Source organism: Diplotaxodon limnothrissa, linkage group LG7, assembly GCF_057381915.1.
Source record: "Diplotaxodon limnothrissa isolate DT_005_m linkage group LG7, D_limnothrissa_male_GT1.1, whole genome shotgun sequence".
Taxonomy (NCBI): Eukaryota; Metazoa; Chordata; class Actinopteri; order Cichliformes; family Cichlidae; genus Diplotaxodon; species Diplotaxodon limnothrissa.
Window position 1 is genome coordinate 52,398,363 of NC_140602.1, and position 12,151 is coordinate 52,410,513.

Below are 12,151 nucleotides of genomic sequence, written 5' to 3' on the forward strand. Positions count from 1 at the left end.
GGGGGGGGGGGTTGTTGTTGTTTTTGTTTTGTTTTTTGAAGATTGAGATGTAGGACCTATGTGAGCGACTGTATTTTAACAACACAAAGATTATCCCTTCGCTTTTTCACTTTGATTTGTGACACTAACACGAGGAGTTTGAATGCTGCGCTTAATAATTACACGTACATAAAGCTTTGTCTTTTTCATTTTAAGTTGGGTCTTAAAATGAACATACTTGAAAGCAGAGATGCTCACTGTTGTCTATAAATGGAGGAATTCATTGTCTTATTTGGGCACAAATCATTTAAAAAGATCTTGCACAAGAATAAAGCTGTTGACAATGCTGATGAAGAAATGCTTAATAAAGGTGGGTGGAAATGTCAGTTGCACAGTGAAATCTCCATGGAGACTTGATCAAAAAAAATGTTTATTAAAAAAAAAAAATTTCAGCCACAATTTAAAACACTTTTCCAGCAAATTTATAATTAAGTTAGAAAAAATTATTAGTCTAAATGCTGGTTAGTAAGGAACCAGAGATTGGCCAAGCTTGCGATTTTTTTTTTTTTGTGATAACTTGACATAAGCAGACTGGCTAAGCAGATGCACAGACTGAATTTGTCAAACTGGAATACTGGCGGAAGAACAGTATATTTTCCTAAGGACGATCAAATCGGCACAAAAATGCAAAAATTTCAAACACAGTATATCGGATGAAAGCAACACTGCTGCAGGTAAATCAGCAGCGTGTGAGACTGATCAAAAACGCGTTGTACAGTATGTAATTAAAAAAAAAAAAAAAATCCTATGAATGTGTGTGTGCTTTAAGTGTTTTGACTGAAAAAGTGCAATATCAATAAAGTCTATTTAAAGCCAGGAAGGAAAGCTGGTTAAATATGGAGTTAACAGACTTATTACAATGTTATTAAAACATGGTTTCAAGTGTTAACATAATTATAATGCTGCATGCTGCAAAATCAGTCTGGTGTTGAGCTGTTTTCTTGAGGCATGCAAGGAAGTTTAGGTGTAGTCTTTCAACTGCAAACCTGCTGCTGTTAACAGCCTGAAACCTGCAGAGAACACAGCAGCTAATCCATGGCCTGGACTTCCTTTAAATATATGGTTACTATACACGTGATGAGCATGTGTCACTTTTGACATGACCAAGGAAAAAAATGCATCTCAAAGCCTCTTTCCCAGATGTACACCATTTCAAAGAAATGCTCAACTGGGTCTTCCTTCCCTCATCACTTCCTAAAGGTCGTGGCACATGGTATTCCCTCCCTGCTCCTGGTAATTCTGAAGCTTTCTTCCTGTTAAGAGGGAGTTTTTCTTTCACACTGTTGCCAAGTACTCACTCATAGGGAGTCATCAGATTGTTGGGATTTTCTCTTCATTATTGTAGGTTCTTTACCCTAAAATATAATCTATATTTTATATAAATATAAAACTGTGATTTAGTGCTTTATAAACAGAATTGTATTGAGTGGCAAAGCATATCAAAACATTCATTTTGAATGTCCCCCAGAAGAACTATTCTGGAAGTTTAAGATATTAACAAAAATGTTTTGCAGACAGCACAGCACAGGGTTTGTGATTGGGGTTGGGGACCACCTCTGTGGAGTTTGTCTATTCTCCCTATGCCTATGTGAGTGATTTCCAGGTAATCCGGCTTCTTCCCACACTCCAAAAACATGTAAGTTAGGTTAACTGGTGGTTCTAAATTGACCATAGGTGTGAATAGACCGCAATAGACTGTGAACCTGTCCAGGGTGTAGCCACCTCTCAGTAGCCCAGTGACTCCAAATTGTTCAAGTTTAGAGAAATGGATGGATTTACATTACCAGTCAAAAGTTTGGACACAAACTATTTCAGGTGATAACCTCATGAAGCTCATTGAGAGACTGCCAAGAGTGTGCAAAGCAGCAATCAAAGCAAAGGGTGGCTATGTTGAAGAATGTAAAATATAAAACATGTTTTGAGGTATTTCACATTTTTTTTGTTAACTACATAATTCCATGTGTGTTCATTCACAGTTGCAATGCCTTCAGTGAGAATCTACAATGTAAACAGCCATAAAAATAAAGACAAACCATTAAATCAGAAGGTGTGTCCAAACTTTTGACTGGTAGTATATCTTATTTATACATGTCTATTTTTTCTATGTCTTTGCTATCATGGGTCATGAATAACACTTGGCTACGATCGATACAGGAACAATAGGCTGAGCTCAGGATTCAGCCTATAGTTTTCTTGTGTAATAAGATCCTTTTACCCTTATCAGAAGAATATTGCAAGCACAGCCATTCTTTGGGAAGTTAATGAAACAGTATTATCTGATTTTTTTTCCTTGATGATAATATCATAGATGCTGGTTATTCTTTGGGAGCAGCACCGGATGCCAAAGAATCCTTCAAGTGTAGAGAGGTGGGAAAGGGAGGTCTTCAGTGGGCTGCAACCTTACAGGACCAAAGAGATGGAAATAAGATGGACAGGTCAGGCTTGGGAAATTTCTTTGGAGCATCTTGTTTCATAAAGTTTGCATTAATGAGAGAACACTGATTTTCCATACAAAACTAAATGCTGACATATACAAATCTAGATATGTTGTATGAACACACACAAGGGTTGCTCTAAACAAATCTGTACTTATTTGAAGTCTACTTGACGTGTGCATCAACACAAAACTGACATTAAACAAATTAATGAGGAACATCTCTATTTTACTACATGTTAACTGAGACAATCACTTGCCAGAAATATGTAGTCAAATAAAAGAAATGTCACAAGGCCAGCCCACACGGATAAAGTCTCACCAGTTGTCAGGGCTCCAGCGGGTCTGCTGGGCTTCCATGATGTGGAAGGTGTAGACATGACGAGACTCTTCAGAGGTGTTTTCAGCACTTCGATGCACCACCTGTCCGTGGATCAGGATGACACCACCTGAACAAGGGAATTTATTTAAGGGCCGATGGCGCGATATGGCAGCCTCGCTTCTGTCAGTCTGCCCCAGGGCAGCTGTGGCTACAACTGTAGCTGCCTCCACCAGTGTGTGAATGTGAGAGTGAATGAATAGTGGCATTGTAAAGCGCTTTGGGTGCCTTGAAAAGCGCTATATCAATCCAATCCATTATTATTATTATTATTATTATTATAACAGTGCAGAAAAAGAAAAAAACTCATGGCATTTAATCTAAGGTGAACTGTCCTGAGCTGTCGACGGTCAAAAGTTTCTTTATAAGCAACAACATTTTTTTTTACAATTTCAGTTGCAAAATGTCACAAAATTCAAAAATGCATCCATCAATCACCGACTAAATTTAGATTTATGCTAATGACCTTTTTTCACTGGTGCGGCAACAAACTTCTCGTCATCGTATGTCTGCTCTCTACCGATAAAGTCGGTCAGGGGAAAGGTGCCCTTTGGAGTACGCACCATACGTCTAGTGATACCGCCTGGGGCAAAAAGAGAAAATATTAAATTATAACATGCAATAAATAAACCTTAAAAACTATTTCAGAAATATGTGGCAGAGCAGTAGCTGGATAACATATACACTATACAGACATTCTGGTAGATACTTACTGTTGTGTGATCCTGGGATAAACCACAGACAGCCATTGTTAATAGTAGCATCTTCCAGGGCAATCCACACCCCCATAACTCTGCCCAGGGGCTCCGTGTACAGAAATGTAGCATCTTGGTGTGGAGTCACTAAGAAACACATGAGAATCCGCTATGGATATAATTTAAAATTATATGAATGTATACAGACAACCACCTCTAAACTGAAGGTTTTGTTATAGGTTTTGCATCTAACTAACCAGATGAACCGTATTTACTTTGTTAATAGAAGCCTGACATAAAATAAATCTCTAATTTCCTTTCCATAAAACCGTATTTTGTCAGTGACACTGGAATTCCCAATCAGCTATCAGCCAAAAGTGTGCAGTGTGTCCTTAAAGAATTTGAGGAAACTGGACAGAAAGAAGTGGCAGACATGGTGGATCGTTTAGGGATAAATTTCTAAATTAAACATTTTCAGTCATGGGATGGCCTCCCGAAATATAGGTCATATTATACAGCATCTGGAAAACACTGAACCTTTTAAACTTTAACAAGGTTCCAACTGCGACTTAAATTCAGCTTCATTACAAAACAAATATTGATGGGATTTAGAATAATGCTAACCTGTGTTTAGGCTAGTCGCTTTCATGCCTCACTTTCAGTAGAATGAAATGTCATGGCAGTATTTTGGCACCCCGTTAACATAAACTACCATCAACAAAAGGCAAAAAGATGTAAGTTTCACAAAAGGTGGAATTCATGGCAAAACAGATTTTACCGGTATTCCTAATAATGTGGCCACGGCGTAAATGTTCCATTATTTACAAGGTTTTTATGTCAGTTTTTTTGCTTTTACTTTCGTGTTTTTATACCAAATTTGAGTGTCTTTAATATGAGACAGAAATAAGGATAAGAAGGGATCTTTGGTTAAAAAATGTGATCGGGAATGTGTACTCATTACTGACAAAAATATTCTGCTGAATTTTCTTACCTTCCCCACCGATGCCTGGTTGCTGTAAAAGATAAGGTTCTTATTTCAGTCTTTACGTTTTAATAAGTCATTATGTAGCACTGTCTAACAGTATAAGGCCATTTACCTTAAATATGAACATACTTTGGAGAATCACAGGACTCACTAGGCCCAGCTTTTTAGCTATGCCCTAGGAGAATGACATTTCATTGGACAGTTAGTTATTCTGTGACTCAGTAAATCATTCTTTCACTCCGTCAACCTGTTAGCTCACCTGGACTTTGGGCGAATGTGTAACCTTTTCGTACAACGGCTCATAGGCATGCAGTGCTAAAAGAAAAAAAAAAACCTAGCAGTTAGGAGATTTTTATGCAACAGTTTATAGGCTATGTGTTGTTGGAAAACCCCAAAAGCTCACCATGTCCAACTTTATTTAGTGACCGCTGCTTGGGTACAATAAACTCCCCTGCAAGGTGAGAAAAGCATCATCTCATTTTGGAGTTTCACAGCATGAGAAATGAAAGACAGTGTAGAAAGAATTTCACTGGAACTCACCTTTGTCATCAAAAACCCCTTTCTCAAAGAAGAATCGGATCCTATCTCCACTTGTGATGAAATAGTCAGCATTTCCCTGCAGGTCAGAGGGGAAAGACACCGACACTGACTACACTGTTGACATAAGAGTCTGCTTGCAGGGTCAAAGAGGTCGAGGCAAATAACTGTAAATGTGAAGCTAATTTTGTAGAAAGACTACAGGAGGGTGCGCACTCAGCTGCCTTACCTGCATCTGCAAGTGGTGATGTCATTGGAAGCATGTGAAAGAAACATTGTTCAAAGGAAAGCTGACAGTGTTAAAGATCCTGTGCAGCGTTGGTCATTGGGTCACCTGTGTTTTTAGCTGCTCATCATGGTAGGTGGAGAAGGTGGTGCGGCAGTGTTCGGGGACATCCATCCGCTCCACAATCTCTGCCATCCTCTGCCTCAGTTCATCACACTCCTGGGAGGTCAGCAGCCCGTCCAGAACCACGTATCCATCCTCCTGGTACTGTCAAGGAAATTTGAGCCGTTTACAGACAGAAGGAGCAATAACTGAAGCACCGAGGCTCGTCCTTTCGACCTTTCATGCCTGCTTTTCACACAAAGGTCTCTTTCACATTTCAAACTGAAGTCACACCCAGAGTTTAATTCACAGCCATGAGACGTGAAACACATTCTACATATTAAGGCCGGTTCCCAGTTTAAAATTGCATAATTACATTAAAACAGCTGCATAAAATATTTGAGTTTTGTTTTTTTTATTCTTGGCTAATGAGTGTCTTGTGTTACTGATTTCTTAAGGATGACAGCTGCATCATAATCCAACAAGAGGGAAAAAAACATGTTTTAATTGTTGTCCGCCCTGCAGCATTGTTCTGTTTTCTGCTGCGTAGGATTTAACCCAACCGGAGAGAATGTGTTGAAAAATAGTTGCCATCGGATAGTTTAAGTACATATATATTTTATAAATATTATCTTATAAGCTTGCAAACTACGGCAAGATTACAAGACTACAGCATGGCCTGGGTTAGTTCCTGCTTTTCTGTAGCTTACAAGAACAGAGTAAGTGTTGGAAAATGGGGAATTTACTCCTGAGGGCACATATGGTGTTTTCCTAGCTGAAACAGGGGGCGTTTACTGACGTCAGTAGACCACTTGTGGCTGCAGGGTGTTGTGCATGTGAAATGTGCATTTCATTTGAATACAGCGACAAAATACAATCTTATTACCATATATAATACGGAAGAGGCTTCTGATGCACAATCGACATCGCAAAAGTAAAACTGTTTTCTATTCGAAGCAAACAGTGATCAAATTGCTAATTATTTAACTGAGCATTGGTAATTTAACTGTAAACTGCACTTCCATGTCATTTTCATCGGTATGGGAAAGTAATCCTCACCCTCTGCACATCCTGATCTGTCATAAAATCCATGGCGTTCCGCTGAGAGAAATCCACTGCACGGGACCGATGCGCCTGCGTCTCTCCCCCTGGTTGAAGCACAGCCTGTTCGTATCCGACCACGTGACGTGTCTACTTAAATTAAAGTGTTATCATACAGAGACCGTAATAGGATTTCTGGACCTTTGGCTGTATCCCAATTCAGGGTTTGCAGCCTCAGAGGCCACATTTTAAGGCCGATTACGTCACAGCGACGCGCCGAAGGCTGTCCCAATTCAAAGGCTGCTCGAAATGCGTCCCTCAAATGCGTCCTTCATTTCCCTGAATTTTAAGGATGTAGCGGTGTAGACTTCATGGCCCAACATATCCCAGACTTCATAGTGCGGCGGTGGGTGTGGATAATTTTGCCGAAAAAAACGGTGGAAGCGGAGCGGCCAAAGAGTAAACTTTCAAAAGTAAGTACTGAATATTATGTCACTTATTTGTGTGCAAATGTTTAATAATGAAGAACATTAAAACATTACTGCTGGCCACATGTCGGCAAAGTTATGTGACATTAGCGATGTTTGTACTTTCAGCCTTTACTTGGTTTTAAAGCCTTTACTTTATACGCCGTTCGATAGTTGACCTTAATCTTACAGAGAATCTGATGATTTTTGTGGATAATTAAAGTCAGTCATACAGGGGCGATTCTAGGATCAGAGCTTTGGGGGTGCTGAGCACCCAGAGAGCTGCCTATCCAGGCAAGGTAAACTTTATTCATCACGATGAGCCTTCTTCCCTGTCTCTGTCAGTCCCTGCATCCCTAAATGTCTCCAGTTGTCCCGAGTTCCCTCTGTTCCTCCCTGTCCTCATCGTCTGTTGTCTTCATCTCCATTATCAGTCATCATAATTTTACCATCTCTGTGCAAGTCTGCAAATTTCTTTATTAAATCATAAGATTCTTAAATTCATCAAGTCTCTCTGTGCCTGGGTCCTCGTCACAAAACATGACATCACTGTTTTGTACATTTTAACACAATTTAATCCCACATTTGTGCAAGAAAAGCTAAACACTTTTTTGACCAGTCTGTAACAAAACCATCAAATCTGATAAAGGTTATTTAAATGCTGCTAAAGAAGAATGGATTGGAATTTAAAAACAAAAAAACAAAAACTGATGATGAAAATGATTCTCATAGTGAGTAAAAAGTAAACTGGGTGCATTTTTTGGACAGAGATTCACTTTTAAAGTGTATGTATGATATAATACAGATATATAAAAAATACACTCCAAAAATAGAAGAGTCCTTGAAATATACAAAATATTATTAAAAGATTAAAATAAAATGAGACACCTTGGCCTTTGGTACAATGTATACAATGTATGAAAAGATGTTTAGTGCAGATGCTACTATGGCTCTGCAGATTTTTTTCTTTTCTTTTATCCTATGTCGCCTCACCTTGAGGTTGGCAAATCTGTCTATCACATTTTGGTGGTCAAGTCTCTCAAGCATCTCTTTCTCAACTGACATCACAGCCAGGTGCTGGAGTCTGCTTTGACCCATGGTCCTTCTCAGCCAGGTATGGAGCTGACTCAAGACACTAAAAGACCTCTCACAGCTATCTGGGATGGCACCAGCCTCACTCTTGAGATTCAAAAAGTTTTTGGCAACCGTGACTTCCTCTGACTGAAGTTCAACATGGTAATGCAGTGCTAGGGCTGACAACCCAGTTTGTTTTGCAGACTCTGTATAGCAGCTTTAATATAGGGAGAACACAACTTCCAGATTGTACGAGTAAAATTAGTTGTGTGTTTTTTTCTTTGCCAGTTTAACAGTTTCTGTTGTGCCTGTCACTGTTCCCTGTCTGTTTTCTTACCTGGTTCTTCCTGACCTTGTACTTTTCCCTCTTTCCTCTCTCCCTCTTTGGACTGACAAGACAATCATACACAAATAGATTGTATTCAATTGGATTAAAAAATACTATTAAGATCACTAATAAAAAAGTCCTCTCTCAGTGTACTTTCAACCAAAAGACAAATAACCAAACCACATAAAAGATATAAATACTGAAACACTGATCCAACATTATCCTTTATTGACGGATCATTTGATTTTATACTTTTACCTGAATGTGGCTCCTTTTTTGAAAAAACTTCCTCATATCCATTATGAACCTGGCTGTCTCTCTGTACACACACACACACACACACACACACACACACACACACACACACACACACACACACACACACACACACACACACACACACACACACAACAGCAGTTATAAGGTTAATAGGAATCCAGTCAGTTAGCTAGTTAGTACCTTGGGTTTAATATCGGCACATGACAAAATAACCAGTTTCTCTCATTACATTTCAAACAGTTGTAGCAACAGTGGTGACAACAGCAGGCTACAGACAATGTTAAGTTTTAGGTTTTAAATAGGCTGTATACATTTCAATGAGATTAACAGGACGGTCAAATATCGCTGATTTTACTACAGAGCAGGACGGATTGTAGAGTAGCAAACATAGTCGGAAAACAAGTTTTCAATACTGCAGGTTACCTGGTGTAATGTTTTTCAGCTAAAAAGAAACATGGTCTGACTCCTACCTAACTATATAAAGAGTAACTGAAGGTTAAAGGCAGCTAACATGTCCTGTTTTAAGCCAAGTACCCACATCTCCGCTCTGCTGCGTCTCAGCCACCATCTCTCTGGCAGCAAAGGCGCTAGAGCCAGAGCAGGGGAGAGGCGAGCTGGAACAAACCATTTTGGGAGGGGGGGTTATCTATACTTTTGTTGTTAAAATGTTCCATCTCAATTAAGTACTGTATGCTTTTTGTATTTTTAGTAGTGTGTCCCACAAACAGCAAATATTTTCAAAAAAAGTAAGAAATCTTTGGGGGTGCTTTGATTCATTTTGGGGGGTGCTGAAGCACCCCCCAAAATGGGCTAAAATCGCCCCTGCAGTCATATATCCACAAACACAACAAGCTGAAAGTCAGTGATGCTGCTCCGTTTGCAGTCCTGAATATCACGGCACAAGCAGGATTCACTGCACTGTTAATGTTAGCTATGTTATATTGCTGCCTCTGTTCAGTGGTGTCGAGCCAAACGGACTTTAACGTGTGTTTGAACGAGCTGACGGTTCACTCGTTAAGCTGAAAGAAAGATGCTTTAATCGCAGGAGTCACACATGTGTTCACTGTACCATTTGGGAACTCTTCTTGTTTAGCACTCGTAATAACACAAACACTAAATCCTCCTTCTCTTGTGCTGTTTTGTAGCAGTGTACACCTGAGACTGCCACCTGTCTGTCTGTCCTTCACTCTCTCTCTGTTTCTTTCTCTCTGATTGTGGAATAAAAGTATGAACATGTGTTTATAAGTCACACTTGTGTTTGAATCCTGCAGCTTATCACACATTTGATTTCCATGTGTGACAACTGCAAGTGTCCAGAGTGAGGACAGACTGAGGGACCCACTGCTGCACATCATCTGTGAGGCTTTGCACCCCTGATGATCCACCAGGACAAACTCAGCAGTGTGTGAGGAAGAGGAGGAGGAAGAGCCAGCAGCAGCTGACAGATGGAGAGAATAGACAGACTGTTCCCTGTTTGTGAAGGACTGCTAGAAAAGTTTAAAATAACTAACTGTCTGTCCTGAATCAGTCTTATTAGGTAATGTTCAAATAATTTTATCATTCCAGTGTTTTCAGTGTGGGAGAAAGTACTCAGGGCCTTCAAGTTACACACTATGAAAGGCAGCAACAAGTTTAATATTCAGAAACCTAAAGTATGTATCAGCAGCAGAATGGACCTAAAAATAAATGTTTGTTCCAGTTCTATGAAGCTTTGAGTATTTTGGATCAGTAGCACTGCTGTGTTTGTTGCATCATACTGCTGTAATTGTTTATATGCTTTATATATTCTGAGCTAAGTTGATCTATAGTGTTACATGCTATTCTATAAGGATGTTATGTGTTTGTATACTTTCTGCCCAGTTTGTCCCATTTAGCAGAAGCCAGCCTGTTTAAGGCTCTGATATCTATTCTGTATGACTTAAAGCAGTTATGACATGATCTGATTTTCTCACCCAATAAAGGAATATTTAATATGTCAGTCTATTCTTTATTCTATCAGAAACAGTTATCACAGCTCGTACATTTTCTTCTTACACATATATGTAAGCATTGAGCCAAATTTAGTAATGCCAACATATTAAACGAACAATATTTGTCTCCTATATATAATACATCTATATATACACTGTCAAAGATACTTGTCTTTGAGTGAAGATTTAAGGTGATAGGAAATTTGAATAAATGCAACTTGAATCTTTACTGAGGCTCAGTGAATGACACGGAGTTCAAGCTCACTGCTGTAATAACTAATAATGATTAATATAATAATAAATATATTGGCCATATTATATTTACATTACCAAAGTGAGATGACTTTAGTCTCATGAACAACATTAGCTAATTGTTATTTACTAACTAATCTTAAAATGACCAACATTTCCTTTTGTACTTCATATGATTAAGTACTGCTGGTTAAATCTAATGATATGCTAAGAACAGTCATGTGAATAAAGTTCAAATAAAAGCATCGGACCAGAGCAGATACAGTGTACATTACATACTGAAAGAGCTTCCATCCCTTGCTGTCTTGTCAGACAGAATAGATGTCCTCATTTTGTCCAATCACCAAGTTGGGACTTGCTTTAGGGGGTTGCAAGCAGAGGTGAAAGAAGGAGGCCTACTTATAGATTTTACTTCAGTAAAAATAGCAAAGCAGCCACCAACAGTCATTTTCTTATTGTTATTACAGATGCATGAGCAGATTTCTACCTACTATACTTCAATGAATTGCATCATGATTATTCACCAGAAGTATCTGAGAAATGGTGAATTTTAGATGATTATTAAAAGAATAAATGCTTTAATAAATGCTTTGAACACACAGTTCTGCTGTTTACTGAAATATGTACAAATACACATAGAAATACACTATATAAAGGAAACACAGTTTGTACTGTTCTAACAAGTTTGAAATTCAATATTTGGTATGACCACATTTATCCTTTTCTTCTCATTTCTTTAAATATTCTTCTGGAATATTTCTCTAGGTTCCTTGCAGGACATTTAAAGCTCTTCTTTGGATGTTGACTGTTTTTTTTTTCCAGTCTCTGTCAAGATGATCCCACATTTGTTCAATAATGTCAAGGTGCGGGTTACAAAGCTGCCTCCTAACTCAGAGCAAGCAGACGGTTCAGTCACACGAGTAGGACATGAGCCTCCTTCCATCTATAAAAAACACTTCGGTGGCTGCCTGATGATTGCATTTCATTTAACAACTGCAGTCTGACTTGGACTGCGTGCAATTACTCTCAGACAAATTTTTGAAGTTTTGAAAATAATTGCTGTCTTATTTCTGAATGCAGACAGATTACCAACATGTCGCCATCAGTCTGAATGGCCCTTTGTCAAGCTGGCTGCCAGCTGGTTGTATTCTGGTTGTATTCCTTTAGAACGGAAAGACTGCTGAGCGAAAATTTAATAAATTAGTTAAATATGAATTAGACAGCAAAAGAAATGTGAGCTTTGATGATTTATCACAATATCAACATTTCACGCAATTGCCAACTTGACCTCATTCAACTTGTTCGCCGACGGACTCCTACATATGGCAACATTAGTTTTTTTG

The 12,151-nt window shown here is 38.8% G+C and overlaps 1 protein-coding gene across 1 annotated transcript; it reads right to left on the reverse strand.

The window, feature by feature from the left end:
* Positions 1 to 523: 523 nt before the first annotated feature.
* phyhd1 (phytanoyl-CoA dioxygenase domain containing 1) lies at positions 524 to 6,795 on the reverse strand. Its single transcript, XM_085358411.1, has 11 exons — positions 6,457 to 6,795; positions 5,404 to 5,562; positions 5,073 to 5,148; positions 4,936 to 4,983; positions 4,792 to 4,847; positions 4,645 to 4,707; positions 4,539 to 4,560; positions 3,566 to 3,694; positions 3,319 to 3,435; positions 2,796 to 2,922; positions 524 to 2,438 (listed from the first exon to the last, which is right to left on the reverse strand). The coding sequence occupies exons 1-11, from the start codon at positions 6,487 to 6,489 to the stop codon at positions 2,393 to 2,395; spliced, it is 876 nt and encodes a 291-aa protein (XP_085214537.1). The 5' UTR covers positions 6,490 to 6,795; the 3' UTR covers positions 524 to 2,392.
* Between the last annotated feature and the right edge of the window lie 5,356 nt (positions 6,796 to 12,151).

Coding starts and splice junctions, on each gene's coding strand:
- phyhd1 (XM_085358411.1), bottom strand. CDS start 6,489: ATGGATTTTATGACAGATCAGGATGTGCAGAGG. Junction 4,848..4,935: donor ACTAAATAAAGTTGGACATG/GTGAGCTTTTGG, acceptor TTTTTCTTTTAG/CACTGCATGCCTATGAGCCG. Junction 3,436..3,565: donor TATCCCAGGATCACACAACA/GTAAGTATCTAC, acceptor TTTTTGCCCCAG/GCGGTATCACTAGACGTATG.